The sequence below is a fragment of the Pelodiscus sinensis genome, chromosome 16 (genome assembly GCF_049634645.1).
Source record: "Pelodiscus sinensis isolate JC-2024 chromosome 16, ASM4963464v1, whole genome shotgun sequence".
NCBI classification, from domain to species: domain Eukaryota; kingdom Metazoa; phylum Chordata; order Testudines; family Trionychidae; genus Pelodiscus; species Pelodiscus sinensis.
The window spans coordinates 8,853,377-8,869,298 of NC_134726.1; the positions used below are offsets into that span (position 1 = coordinate 8,853,377).

Sequence of the window (15,922 nt, forward strand, 5' to 3'; positions counted from 1 at the left end):
ACCTTTGGTCTGACCCAGTACGGCCATTCTTATGTTCTTATGTTCTAAGTTCAGGGTCGGGGGTCTCACTGGACCAACTTGATTTTCATGCAAACCTACTCCTGGGTTTGCATGTGGCCTTTGTTGGCCAGGCAGGCAGCTATCCTGCCCTAGACGGCCACTTTCCTGTGCCTAGTGCAGAGATTGTGGACGTTGGAGGACTCCCCGCCCCCCCCCCCCCAAATCTGGATGAAGTCCATGATCTCCGCACTAGATCAGGCGGGCGCCCACCTCTTGTAGCCCCGGGCAGGCTCCTGGGAGCCGTCAGCCTGGTCCTGGGAAGAGGTGGAGGGCTGGATGACAGCGGGTGGCTGGCTCATGCCGTGCCAGGTGCAGGGTCTGCTGGCTGGGTGCTGGCAGGCTTGCACCTGGCACGGGGACCGTAGCCAGACCGTGGCCCCGGCTCCGGGGCGAGAAGGGGGGCAGAAGAGTTTCCCTGGCTTGTCCCAGAGTGACCACCAGGGCAAGCTGGGAAGGGCTAGCCTCCAACTAGTTCGAATTAAGTGGCTACACAGCCCTTAATTCAAACTACTTAATTAGAACTAGGTGTTAGTCCTCGTAGAATGAGGTTTACCTAGTTCGAATTAAGTGCTCCGCTAGTTTGTATTAAGTTCGAACTAGCGGTTTGTATGTGTAGCGCCTATGAAAGTTAATTCGAACTAACGGCTGTTAGTTTGAATTAACTTTGTAGTGTAGACATACCCATACTTCCTAAGATCAAGTCTTGGCCTTGACCACATTTGTCAAAAATGGCTTTCAACAAAATCTAGATACAGGAGCCATCTTCCCAAATTTGACTCCCACTTATAATGCAGTTTGGAATAGAGGCCATCTGTGTAAATGCTCTTGAGTTGTGCTACATTGGTGAGTAGGGCTTTTCCTCTGAAACAGGCACCTCCGTGGTGATCCTGGTAGTTTCTCCAAGTGTCAAGTTGATAGTTTTCCTCAAGATTCAATTCTTCCATCAATACTGTTCAGTGTGCACAAACAACTTCCCAACAATACTCGCATGTAAGTTTGTCTATGCTGACATCTGCTGCAGCTATCAAGTTTAGGCCTTCTCAGAAATTGACAAGGTCCTGAACAATGATATGGAGCTCGTGACAGATTGCTATAGTTAATGGCACCTACAGCAGAGCTATTGTAAGATGGTCTCTAGTATATTTAATCTGAATAATGAGGGTGCAAACTGTGAGTTAAATACCTGCAGCACTTTACCTCAGCATGACATTGGATAGATCATTGATGTATCACAACTACTTGAAAAAGACAGCAGCCAAAGTTAGCACTTAGAACATCTTGATCTGGTTCAACCTGGAGGGCAAGTATCTAAAGGTTTAGAACATGAGCACTTGCACTCCATAATTCAATGGCTCATATCACACGAGGTTGGCCGATGTACAGCTTAACAAAGCTGTGCACATAGTTACTGGGACTTAATGTGCAACTTTGTTGACATGGCTGCCATTGCTTAGTAGCACAGCACAACCTCATATTCACCATGTGAGGGCCTCCATCTTGCTCCTAGCCAATATCCATGGGAACAACTTGCTTCTGTACTCAGAGCTCTTCAACCATCTTGCCAGTTTGCCTGTCTTCTGGACACCCTTTATGATCACTTATGCTGCCACAGGACAAGATGATGGAATCCACTTGCCATAACAAGTAGACCGTGACAACAGTCATTAATCACTCTCTTGTCCCCAACCCAAATGTCTGCACATCAGATTCTGATCTTTCAAGGCACCTTCAGTCACCCGAGGATGGGTTTTTAATGAGAAAGGGCAGTTGTGCAGCCTGTTTCTTCAAATGGGGTTTCTCTAGTGGCCTGTGATATAGATGTGGTCATCTTCGGACTATGTCACATATCTTTGATGAAGGCTCACTGACTTAATTTGGCAGCAGGCTACTGGCTCTTCATTTGGCTGCTGCTGATTCAAAGGGCTGGATGCACTGTGCTTATGTTGAGAGCGATTCAGTTGATCACTCTGTGCCTCAGTTCCTCATTATAAAGTAAAAATAGCACTTCTTCCTCTCTCCAGCCCCTTATCTTTCATGCCCATTTAGGCTACAGCGCTGTAAGTGAATGCATACATTTGAGGTCAATTGGTCTCCTTTTAGGTGCAAGTGCAGACTTTCAATTTCTTGCCTCTTTTTGCCTATATTCTGAGGGTATTATGATACTTTAAAAAAAGAAAAAAATATGCAAAATATGCCTATGTCTTTCTGTCTGGTTATTTTCTGGAATATTTTGTTTCGTACACAAGTAGAGAAAATACATGAACTTGGAGATTTTATTTACATTTAGCTTATGAGTTGAAGGCAGTTAAAAATGTTGAAAGTAACCTTGTTACTTGCAAACTTCAATGAAATTGTCTTTAGTTCGTTTGTACATTCTATTCTTATTCTAATCTATTCAGGTTCTTTTACCTCCCTCCTAGTCATGCTTGGCACTGTTAGCTTGTTTTTCCAACCCTACAAAAGTTTAAATTCCATGCACGGTGTATGTTCAGGCCCTTCCTTTAGGGCACAGTTTAGACTTAAAAAAACAAGTCAACAACAAGCCCTCACCAAGTAATACCGAAACAACCTATGCCCTGACCAGATTTGTTTGTAGGGACCCAGAGGCCTATCCTTGCATCTCTTACTACTCACAAACTCTTAAAGGGGTTTTCAGCAAACAGGGCTTCCTGATCCCTAGCCATCTGACCTTTAAAGCAGTAGATTGCCCTATTTTAGCCTGTTTAACACATTAATTCAACAGTGTGATGTCTTCTTTTCTTGCACTTAAATCTATTGTCCATCCCAGTTAAAATGTAAAGTAATGAAATACAGTCAGCAGGCACCTAAGTCATGAGAAATGAATTTGGCATTGCTAGCTAGAAGTGAGAAATAGAGTTAAATGGCAACAGTAGAAGGCAACTGAAAAACCAGCAAAGGAAATGTATAGAAAACACGTGATAGAAAAGGAAGAGTGAAAGGAAAGAAGGAAGTCAAAGATCTTTCTGTTTTCATCTTTCCTTTTTTTTCTGCTTTATTGGTTTTTTTCTTCCATTTTCTAATTCTGTGTTCCTATGTGACTCTATATGTATAAAATAATTAAGCCTCTAACTTACATTCATAAATACTCTTACTTGTGCATATACATGTGCTACAAAGTGATTAATTAGGTTCTCTATGTTGTCATCAAAGAATCTAGCACGGAGATTTCTCCAAAGTGTTATTTCACTAAAGATGATTAATTTTAATTATCTGATGACTGATAGGATTCAATTAATAGTTCAATGTGTTTTAATAATTTTTTAAAAATTCCTAATTAGGTTTTTTTGAACTGAAGTATACTGCAACTGTGATTGGACTTAATCCAAGTGATAGAATCATAGAAGATTAGGGTTGGAAGAGACTTCAGGAGGTCATCTAGTCCAATCCCTTGCTGAAACAGGACTAATTCCAACTAAATGATTCTAGCCAGAGCTTTATCAAGACTGGCCTTGAAAACCATTAAGGAAACTAGTTCCTTAGGCAATTCAGTCCAGTGTGTCACCAAGCTCCTAGAGAAGTAATTTTTCCTAATATTCAATCTAACTTCCCACACTGCAACTTCAGACCATTGCTGCTTGTTCTCTCATTTGCCAGCACTGAGAATAGCCTGACTCCATCATCTTTGGAACCCTTCCCCCTTCAGGTAGTTGAATGCTGCGATCAAATCCCCCCTGCCCAATTCTTTTCTTCTGCAGCTTAAATAAACCCAGTTTCCTCAGCCTTTCTTTGTAACTCATGTGTCCCATCTCCCTATTTATTTTTGTGGCACTCCACTGGACTCTCTCCTGTGTCCTCATCCTTTCTGCCGTGGCGTTAGAGGACAAAGTACTCCTGATATGGCCTCCCCAGTGTGGAATGATCACTTATGTCAGTCTGCTGACTGTGGGTCACAAGTCAACGGATTGTCCTACTCCATTCAGTGATGATAACTGTTTGGCTACATGTGTGTTCTTTCCATCTTTTGTGCTGGCACTGCATAGATAACCAGCACAGCAGACTCCGAGAGATTCTCCCAAGAACCACAGAATCAGATAAGATATGAAGGCTCCAAGCCAGGCCAGACAAAGCATTCCTATTAACCACTTGTTATTCTGCTTTTACTCCTGATGCTTCAGACAAAATTCATCACTTTCGTCAAAGCATTTTATCATGTGCCAGGCTTTAGTGTCCTTGTACTGTCTTGGTGGAATGTATTTACGTGTTCCATGTGTTTTAGCAGTTCAAGTAGAAATAGTGATGAGCTCATGTCCCAGACACTGACTTGCAGGCAAACATCTGTTTTTGACAGGGCCTGCTTGTTACTTATAGTTTAACTCTTATTTACTTTGGTTCAGGCTTTGGGCTTTACATCAGGCCCGTGCTTCAGGCTTTCTTTCTGTCTTTCTTTCACAATGCTCCTACTAATGCAGACCAATATGCCATTCGTCTTCTTGGAAACAAGGGCACACTAGTGACTCATAACCAGCTTCTCATCTCCCGTAATCCCCAGGTCCTTTTCTGTTCAAATGCTGCTTAGCCAGTGGGTCCCCAGCCTGTAGCAGTACAAGGGCATCCTAAGTGCTTGACTGTGTTCTAGTCCTTGTTGAACCTCATAAGATTTCTTTGACCCAAACCTCCAATCTGTTTAGGTCACTCTGGACCCAATCCCTACCCTCCAGCATATCTACCTCTCTTCCCAGTTTAGTGTCATCTGCAAATTTACTGAGGGTGCCAATCATCCCATCATCTAGATAATTAATGAAAATGTTAAACAAAACTGGCCCCAGATCTGATGCCTGGTGTATTCCACTTGATACTGGCTGCCAACTAGACATCAAACCATTGATCAGTACTCAATGAGCCCAATGATCTATCCAGCTTTTGGTTCCAGTTATAGCCTATTTATCCAAGCCATATTTCTTTAACTTGCTGGCAAACACTATGAGAGATTGCATCATAAACTTTGCTACAGTCAAGATATATTATCTCCTCCACTTTCCTCATAATCACAAAGATAGTTATCTCATCATAGAAGGCAATCTGGGTGCTCTGGCATGACTTGTCTTTGTTGAATCCATGTTGCCTGTTGCTGGTCTCCTTCTTCCTTAATGGTTTCCCTGAGGATCTGCTCCATGATTTTTTCAGGGACTGAGGTAAGGCTGCCTGTTCTGGGTTTTCCTGCTTCCCTTTTTAAAAAAAGGATATTACCTTTGCCTTTTTCCAGTTGACTGGGATCTCCCACAACCAATGGCTCTACAGTCAAATCAGCCAATTTTCTCAGCACCCTCAGATGGATTATATCCAGCCATATGGACTTGTACATGTTCAACTTTTCTAATTAGTCCTTAACATTCTCTTTCAATACTAAGTGTTACTCACCTCCTTCCCATACTGTGCTGCCCAATGTACCAATCTGGTAGCTGACCTTGTCTACAGAGATGGAGGCAAAAAAGAATTGAGTACTTCAGTTTTTTCGGCAACACTAGATTGACTTCCTCATTCAGTAAGGGTCCCACACTGACCTTTTTGTTATCCTTTACATACCTTCTTAGCTGCAACTCCAGTTGTGCATTGGCCTTCTTGTTGAAACCTCTGCATGCTCAAGCAGTATTTTAATATTCCTTCTTACTCATTTGTCCAGTTTTCTATTTCTTCTAAGTTTCCTTTTTGTGTTTAAGCTCATTGAAGATTTCTCTGTTAAGCCAAACAGGCCTGCTTCCATATTAGTTATTCTTTCTTCACATTGGGTGAGTTTGTTCCTGCGCCCTCAATAAGGCTTCTTTAAACTACAGCCAGCTCTCCTGAACTCCTTCCCCCCCCCATATTAGCCTCCCATTGGGATTGTACCCATCAGTTCTGTGAGGAACTCTGAACTACATGTTCTTGTTCCTATGTGAAATTCTTCAAAAGTTAATTTCTGAGTTTCAACTTTATCTTGGGCATTCTTGAAACTTTTTACATTGCCTGTAATAGCAGTTCTGTTCCTTTGACCTTTCAAGGCTGACTGTTCCTCTAGATGAATTTACCTTCTAAAGCCCATTAACTGCTCATGAAATAGCCAATATGGGGTGATGTGTTTCCTCCCTTTTGGAATTGAATCAGGCCTGTTGATGGCAGGGAAGAAGGGAACAGGCCAACTGCCCTGGGGCCTGGTGATTCAAAAGGACTCCAGCAGTAGAGACTGGCATGCCAGGCCCTTTAAATCACTGTCAGAGCCGTGCATGGTACTGTCCAGGCAGTGCTGAGGGACTGATGGGAGGAGGCTAGTCCCAGCCCCGGCCCTTCTGTCTGAGGCCCTCCCCTTTTGGGAATGTGGAGCTGGCCACCTAAGTTGAATGAAAGTCCTTACTGACCTCTGCATGAAAGTCCAAATCTACTCTTAGATGATAGTTTAAAATGTGCTGTTACTCTTAAGCTATTTTTTGGCCACGATGCTTCAATTTCTATTGGAAAAGACTGAGGAAGGCTAAAGGGGTTTCCACAGTTTTATAATTCAGAGCTAAATATTTATTCTTTATCCATTTAAAATATTGAAAAGGGTAACATAATTGTTTATATTCTTTTTTCCAGGATTTATGCAAGTCCTGTGTGGTTGAAATAGATGTAACACTGGACTAGGGGAATGAACAGATATTTTACATCTCTAACTTTGTATTTACTTTTACATTGTTTGAATGATTAATTATTTTTTTCCTCTTCAGTTGTGTTTTTTTCCTGGAGACATAGACCCGCCACTATTTTTATATCTAAAACTAGTGCAATACTTAGAACATCTTTTACTTTATTTTGCTTTAATTCTTTTAGCAGACAGATGATGCAGCACAGACTGACGGCCAGCAACAGACACAATCCTCTGAAAATACAGAAAACAAATCACAGCCGAAACGGCTGCATGTCTCAAATATACCCTTCAGATTTCGAGATCCGGATCTGAGACAAATGTTTGGAGTGAGTACTCTAGTTTTGTTCGAATGCTTATTATTGTCATATTTTAGAAGGGATGTTATCTTTACATTACAGAGGAACTGGTAGCAGTACCTAAAATTAAGATTACTTAATGCTTTCTGTTGTAAGACCATTTTCCCATTACTTATAACTGATTTATTTGCTTATATATATATATATGTGTGCTACAGAGCTATAACCTAATGGCAGATCTCCAGAATATTGTTTTTTTGTACTCAACAAAAACAAGTAATTAGTAATGGCTTAAGTTATTACACATTTACATACTCCCTGCCCTATGAAATCTTCTGTTCACCTTGAATCCACATCTGTGGTTGTGGATCTTTAAAAGCATCACAGTAAAAACAGGCATTACTTGGCTTGGCTTAGTGATAGAAATGTAGCCATGTTAGTCTGGGGTAGTTGAAGCAAAATGCAGGACAATGTAGCACTTTAAAGACTAACAAGATGGTTTATTAGATGATGAGCTTTCGTGGGCCAGACCCACTTCCTCAGATCAAGTGGGTCTGGCCCACGAAAGCTCATCATCTAATAAACAATCTTGTTAGTCTTTAAAGTGCTACATTGTCCTGCATTTTGCTTGGCTTGGCTTAACTGTATTTAACCTTCCTTCTCAAGGCCAGATGATATTCCAGTACTAGATTTCGGGGGGAGGGGAGGGTGGGAGTGGGTTGCACCTATTTATATTATCTTAATAAACATAAATAACACACAGAAACCCTTATGTTGGAACAGCATACAGTATTCAATTTTTAACCCTGCAGTAACTGTATGTAAGTATGAATATATAATTGTGCTACATGGGGTCTCAGGGGAACCAGCCAGTCCCCAAAGCTGATGGTTATTCCAGTATTTATAGTCAATAAGCCAGCACAAAACAGCTTCTGCATTATATTAGTGGTCAATAAAAAGTCCACATCACTAAGTTCTCTTGAAATACCCAGCCTCAAGCCACCACTCAGACACCCGGCCTAGTCAAATAAAGTTCTACACACTCTTGTAGCCAATTCTTCTTAAAATGTATTAAAAGAAAAAATGGAGCATTGGTTGGACCTCCCTCCTCCCTGGTCCAGCACCCTTGGAACTCAAACCAGGGAATTTGCAAGATGAGGGAAGGTCCTGTGCTACAGCCCCCCCTCCCCCCCCCCCGCCCCAGCTCTCTGATCTTCAGCACTGCCAACTCCAGGCCCCACTACTCCCAGCCCAGGCCAGGCCAGGCTGTCTGCTGAGTTGCTGTCCCTACCTGCCGCCATGCCTGCAGGCTTTGGCCCCACACAGCTGCACACTCCAGCTCCGGTCCCACGCTGTCATTGGTCTGACTCTGGCCCTGCTGCCGCAGGCTGCCAGGGACTGCTGCCAGCTCCAGCCCTGGTCCCACTACTGTAGACTGCCTGGGACCTGGTTCTGGTTCTGGTTCCTGTGCCATAGGCTGCCAGGGACTGTTCCAGCCCCAGTTCCATTGCCATTGGCTGCCGGGGACTGCTGAGGGCTTGGAGTCTGGCCCCAGCCCCATGGAAGTCTGCAGGCTATGGCTCTGACCCTGGCCCTGGCCCCACACTTGCCACGGGTTGTCACCAACCCTGGCCCCAGTCCCACTGCCATGGGCTGCCACATGCTGCCAAGAGCTTGGGTTCCTGCCCTATGACAGCCTGCAGCTGCTGATCTTGCTTCCGCAGGTTTCCCAGGGCTCTGACCCCGGCCCAGTGCTGCCATGGGCTGTCTCTGGCCTGGTCCTGCATTGCCAGGGGCTGCCCTGGACAGGTCCCAGTGCTGCAGGCTTCCGTGGATTGCTGTCCACTCCAGCCCCATTGCTGCTGTGGGCTGCCATGGGCTTCAGCCTGCTCTGCTCCTGAATTGCCCTCCTGTGCTATATTACCGGGGCTCTCTGATCCAGAAACATCCATGGATGTTGCCAGGCCAGTAAATGCCAGTTTTGGGGTGCAGCCTTTATATATATATAGACATGCGTTCAGTTCTTGAGGTTCACTTTCATAATACAGATGATCTTGTAGTTGCAAAACGTACTTTTAGAATTTAGTCCATGGTTATAGTCCAAAATCCGTATCTGGGATGACTTCAGCCAACGACTAGGACATCAGTCCTTGGGGCTCAGGTTTCTCCTGTATAAAATCTCAATTAGATCTGAGACTCTAAGTCACTGTTCATTAAAGGGGTTCCAGGATATCCTGGAATATCATTTCTTATGGCTTGCAGCTTCCCCTGGAGCATCCAAACAGGATCAGGGCCCGAGAGCCTTTATACATTTGCAGCAGGACACTTTTGACCTTGGAGAAAACATTAGTCATTTGATGTAACCTTCTGTTTCCCAGACATCATGGTAATTAACATGAGGTAATTTATCCATTAAGCTGTTTACAACACACTCTAAAGAAACATGTAAACATCTTCTTCAATCAAGTTTCATCATAAAAGTTACTATTCCCTTCTGATCTTGAATCAGAGCTGTAGTAACAGACAAAAATTGTTCACATCACAAGAGCTCAGCAAACACCTACCATTCTAATGCTCTAACAATGCAAGTTTACATTTCAAATGTCTCCTCCAACATAAAGTAACAGCCCATTTCTCATTTACACGTCCTCCCAACAAATCTTGAAAGGTCTATCCTGTGTCCCTTTTCTTACCATATGCCACATTTTAATCAAGGCACAAAGTATCAAGTTATTCAAGGCACAAGTACTCAAGACTAATAATCATTATAATATATAATGAATTTATCTTCTAATTGCTTGTTGTTGTTGTTTGGATTAGAAGAAATATCCACTTAAATATATACAAGGAGTTGAAACCTGTCATGATAATGGGGAAAGAGATATTTTCTTATAAACATATCTAAATTGCCCTAGCAACTCTCCCTCCTCTTCTCCACCAAATACAAATATATTTCAGAACTCAAAATGCTAAAGCATCTGAGGATCTGTGAGAACTAACCTGAATAAATATATGTTAATCAGTTAAAATTAAATTGAAAGAAAATGACTCTGGAAAAAAAAAGTGGATTCTATTTCTAAATGCATAAAATACAGGGCTGTTTTGTGGGTGTTAAAATTCTCCTGTCAACAAACTAAATTTAATTTGTTTTTTTGCTACCAAGTTTTTAGGCTGCAGAAAACTCAAATAAATCTTACTTTCAAATTGGAAGCTGGCAGGAATTCCCCAGGTTCAGTATGACTTGATGACAGAAACACAATTGAAGCTATAAGCCTCCCACTCATAAGCTGAGACATACAGATTCCTAACCTCCCCCCCCAGCAAAATCAGTTTTTCATTGTTAAACCAACTTGGGCAATGTAGAGAAATCTGAGCTTCCTAAACTGTTGGGAAATTCAAATTTCCATAATTGGGAATTCTACAGAAATTTCTGAAATGAAGCCTGATATTGAAACCTTTTTTTTTTTTTTTTTGCATCTTGGTTCTGTTATAAAAATGATTTAAGAACATAAGGGGCATGAGCAGAGGAGAGCAGGCTTGTTTACTAGTTGTCTTTTTCTAAACTCCCCTAGCTTTATGTATACACCAATCATAGTTTAATCATTAGAGAATCGTCTGTTTATAACCTCATAATACCAGTTGTCACATTAAGGCAACGGATAACAGGTGTGTGCTGCTTTTTCTAAAAAGTCAGGGTTTTTTGTCATGGAGTAAAGTTTAATTTCTGGAGAATCTCATACAGTCACTAGGTTATTCTTCCTCTGACTGGATTATTTTGTCTTTCCATTGTAGTATATTGTTTATGTCACTTACATTGCCTCACCAGAGTTACACTGCTTCACTGACATGATAGTGACACATGAAATAGCAGAACATGACACACTGAGTGATGTATTGGAAAGTGTCATATTATAAAATGCTCTGACTTATCCATACTAAATACTGCCCAGGGTTAGCATTTATTCCCTTGACCAATAGTGAAACCTTTTTTTTCTGTGGGACAGGACCAGTGCATTTTTTTGCATGTTTGAACAGGACCCACAGCTATGATAAAACCAATAATAATAGTAATTATTATAGGATGTGTAGAGTTTATTCCCAAGCACAAGTAACTTTTCTCCTCGGTAAAGTTTCAGTTAGGTAGGACAAGGGAAAACAAAACACCGCAGTGGTAGAAATGTCTTTTTATCTTCTTTGGGGAAAGCTATGATGTGTTATTTTAGAAGATAAGGGGGAAATCCTGGCTTTACGCATCCCTGTTTTATTTTTAATAAAGCAAGGATTTTACTCTGTGTCTTTACTCACAGCCAGAAGTAGCTGTAGCAAATATCTCCTTGTTCCTCTTCATTCCATTGGGAGCAACTGAAGCAAAGCCAACAGGCTAATGCTCCTTTGAGAATGAGGGGGAGATGATAAGCACATTTTCCTTTCTGCTCCCTCCCTTCTGTTCTATCCTTTTCCCCTGACAGGAGCCCCCTCCTGTGGCTGGGAGCAGCAGGGCAAGGCCCCAGCCCTGGTGAGCCCAACCCAGCACCCACAGCTCCTGGGCAGTGTGTCCACACCACACCACATCCAGGTGCCAGCCTCAGTGCTTGGGTGGCTTGCCAGTGCAGTCACCATGTGCAGGAGAAGCCCTAGGGATCCGGTAGCCAGGCAGTGTAGTGCCTGTGCTTTCAGCCCTGAATTTCTCCTTCCCAGCCCCGAGTTCTTTCCAACCCCCTCGCCTGAGCACCCATGCCCTATAGCCTCCTGCCCTGAGCCCCTCACACTCTCTCCAGTCGCCTGTCCTGAGTTCTCTCTCTCTCTCTCTCTCTCTCTCTCTCTCACACACACACACATCCTTGCCCTGAGCCCCCATTCTGCTTCCCACACTTAAACTAATAATAGATACTGTTGTACCACAGCCCTCCCACCCCCATGTCCTTAGCCCCCCATCGAGGGGGGTTGCAGTACCTGTAAGAAATTCAAGTTACTTTGAGAAACAAAATGGATGAAGTAACACCACTTATCGGACCAACCTCTTTTTCTGAGAGAGACTAGCTTTTGTGCTTCTTCAGAGTACCTGAACAAGAGCTTTGTGTGGCTCAAAAACATGTCTCTCTCACCAACAGAAGATGGTCCAATAAAAGATATTACCTCTCCTACCTTTTCTCTTTAATGTTACTGTAATTGAGTTTAACTATAACGCGGTTCACTGTCAGCAGGTGCTGATATATTTTAATTGCTCTTATTGATTATGCAGCATTGTAGTGGTACAGTTTTAGCTGTGTATCAGATTAATCACAACATGTATTTGTTTCAGCTACTCTCCAATTTGCCATTTTTTATTGTATAATTGACCATACTGAATCTTCTATATATTATGACATATCTTTGCTACATCTCTGTAAAGATGTTTTCAAATTTTCTTATGTTCATATGACTTTTCTATTTCTTTTCAGCAATTTGGTAAAATCTTAGATGTTGAAATTATTTTTAATGAGCGAGGCTCAAAGGTAAGCAGTTTAATTCACCAGAAGAATCAGTTAATTGATTTTTAGTATTTGATAAGATTAAGAGAAAACAACTGCACTGGTGTAATAAATGTATCTTAAAAATCCATTTGAATGAAAGCACTCTTTGTTGCCTTTTGTCAATTTTCCAAAGAGCATGAAATTCAATGGACTCATATAAAATCCTTTAAAAAGAAAAATTCTAAGTATTATAAACTGTTGACAGTTCAATGAGAAATTTGCTTGCTGCTTTTAAATATAATAATATATTGTTTGGGCTGATTCTTTATTTTCAGTGATAATTACCTTGCTCATTTTCCAAAATGAGTCATGTTTGCAGAAAAATAAGCAGATCATTTGCTAGAATAGGTATTTTCTGCTATTGAAATGAAAGTTGCTAATATAATCTAATATCCTCTTGAGTAATTACTCAATAAAATATGTCATTTTTCCAGATTATTGAAGTGCAGATGTTTTCCTGGTTAGTTAAATACTTCAATGCACCAACCCTTTGAATACAATCTATTTTAGCATTTCTACTCATAAAGACATTGTACTCTATTGTACATTTATTTTAGTTGTCCTGAAAGTTACTTTGCTTTAAATTTATAGCCTGATTTATTAGGTATTTAAAAAATAAAAAAGTAAAATGTTATGCTTAGGTAGTTTACATGAAGTGGTGCAAAACAGCAGTCATTTTCCCAGTAAATCTTACCTGTATCAGTTGCACTATAATTTTCTATGCATACGTCATATGCATGGTAACTCTCCTTTCCGAATCATTCTAATCTTTGTCCTTCTATATATCAGACTTGTAATAATCCTTCTTCTCCCATGAATCAGTTTTAATGACGGAAGCCTTTTCAGCTTCCAGTATGTCAGATACATTATAATTCTCTCTTTTATCAGATATGCTATAATGCTTCTGATAATCCTTCTCCCTACAATGTGAGCATTTTTCAGTTCTAAATTTGAAATGATCCCCCTTTCCTCTGTATAAAATGATAGTCATCATAAGCTTCATACTTCAAAACTTTTTTCAGTTGCTTTATCATGCATAAATTGACATTCCCCAAACCTAGTTAGAATATTTTGTAAAAAGATGGGGAAGTGTATAACTCAAAAGATTGATGATTTTAAGGCAAAACAGGAATTTTAACTTGCATTTAATTTTAAAACTAAATTTTAACTTTAGGTTGCCACTTCAAATGGGCTCAGTTTGGTAGTGCCTAAACTCTGTTATCCTTATCTGATGGTTGCTCGGTAGTCTTTGTGAAAGAAACTAGTTAGCTAAGACTTGTTCCTAGTAGATAGATTTAAAACATCACAATAGGCAAGTTGGGTGATTACTTGAGCAAGTTCAAGGCATGAATGGGTAATGGTCAGTCTATTTACCTTCTCACCATAAATGTTTTAATACCTTGGAGTTTTTTCCAATATCTGCACTAGTGCATAACCTTGTTGGATGGATGCTTCACCAGCTCAAGTCAGCAGCATGTCTACATCAGGGGTTAGCAGCCTGCAAACCTCCCACTCACCTACAGTATAAAGAAGCTCTTAGAGAGGGTCTCACAAGACTCATTTTCCTCAGCACCCTCCCCAGCAGTGATTAAAAGAATATAAAAGGTGCCAGTAATGCTGTTAAGAAGCACAATCATATCACCTTTTGTATGTAGTCAGAAATTGAGCTTGAGTACTTCTGTACACTACAAACTGCAACTTTCATGAAACAATTCAGATCCAGAAAACATGAGTGTTAATGCAACACTGCTCTGAGAAGGCAAGCTGAGGGAACTCACAGGTATCCCACTCTAATCCTGTGAGGGCAATTTAGTTTATATCAGTTAGAACCAGACTCATTGTAATATTGCTGTGGCATTTTAATCTTGAACATGCTTCCCTAGCAAATCTGTAGAGGCCCTGAGTTGCGGTAGCTTGTCCATAGCTGATGAATATAGGTTTTTGTCCTTTAGGCATGATTGCAGAACTGCTGATTTTTATGCTTTTGCTCTAGAGATGTAAAAGAACTTTAAAGACAATGAACACCATTTTTTTACTCTTGACAATTATGGTTTTTTACATTTAAAAACATGTATGTGCTCATTTATGCAGAATCTAAGTGAGGTTATTTAGCCCTTAAAAAAAAGCCCCCTACCCTCTCCTCAATCAAAACCGAGACTATCCATTGCCATTTATAACTTAATGGACAAGTAAAGGTTTCTGGTTGTTTTTTTTCATGTCCTTTAATATATTTGAGCACTTGACAATTCACAATGTGTGTAGTATAGCAATAAATATATGTTTACTTAATGAATCAGAGTTGCTGTTATGTTGAATATGGAGTGTACATAAATATGTAAAAGTATGGACATGATGGATAAAAGTTATTTTCCAATAAAGTTTCTATAAATTAAAATATGAGTGTAAGAATTTATATAAAGGCTTTGTTTAAATAATATGAAAACCCAAGACAAAATAAATGTAAGAAATTCAAAATTGCAGCTGCCATACATTCCTAAATGTTTGGATTTTTTGTCTTATAGCTCCATCTTAATATTAACTAAAGGTGCTTTCTTCTTTCTGATGTTTCTTTTATTTTGGGTGTTTCTTTTATTCTCAGTGTTTAAAATAATCTAGAATGCACAGTGGTGCTAATGAGCAAACGGGCTTACTCAAGAGAGTGTTTTTAGAATTCCAGTTCCTGATTAACAGCTCATGAACTCATACCAAATTTTCAGTTCAGAAAAGAGAGTTGGTTATTGTGCTGAGAGGAGACAGACAATATTGGAGCAATTTGCACTATTATGTTTACCAGTGGATCAATGGATCAGTGATAAGGTTCTGCTAAGGAATTCTCTCAGAGGCACTTGAGTTTGTTTCCAAAGCTATTACAACATGGGAAGTTTGATGGGGTGGGCAAATAGCACTTGAAAGTAACCGCTATGTTGTTTCAGAATTAATTAGAGGAGGATGGAAAATTAAACCCATACATTACTGCTGTACACACACATGCATGCATACACTTCCCTAGATAATGCAAAAGCATAGATAAATCTATGGCTTGACTAGCTAAAAAGAATAACAACCTACACTTTTAAAAGTAATTCCTAATAATTTATTAATGTTTGTTTTCATACACTAATTCACGTTTTTGGCTTCATGTATATGATATTCTGAATGGTTTTTGTGTGTTCTTGTTTAGATGGAAGGTTTTTTTTCATGTTGAATGTATGAGCTTCCTCTCCCCACAAAGAAATGCTAATGTTCTGCTCCTCCCTTTTCCCAGTCCCTACACCCTTTTTGCTAAGACAGGGTAAGTGATAATAAGTTAGAGTACAGGCAGTCCCCGGGTTACGTACAAGATAGGGACTGTAGGTTTGTTCTTAAGTTGAATTTGTATGTAAGTCGGAACTGGTACATATTGTAGGGGAAACTCTAGCCAAACATTTCTC

General features: G+C 40.5%; 1 protein-coding gene across 14 annotated transcripts in view; it reads left to right on the plus strand.

The window, feature by feature from the left end:
- RBFOX1 (RNA binding fox-1 homolog 1) overlaps positions 1-15,922 on the plus strand; it is a 2,643,423-nt gene that overhangs the window by 2,485,113 nt on the left and 142,388 nt on the right. For all 14 annotated transcript variants that reach the window (XM_014574331.3, XM_014574332.3, XM_014574335.3 and 11 more), the window contains 2 exons: positions 6,865-7,008; positions 12,420-12,473. In XM_014574331.3, the coding sequence (XP_014429817.2) occupies positions 6,865-7,008; positions 12,420-12,473 (198 nt within the window). The remainder of the gene's footprint in view (positions 1-6,864; positions 7,009-12,419; positions 12,474-15,922) is intronic.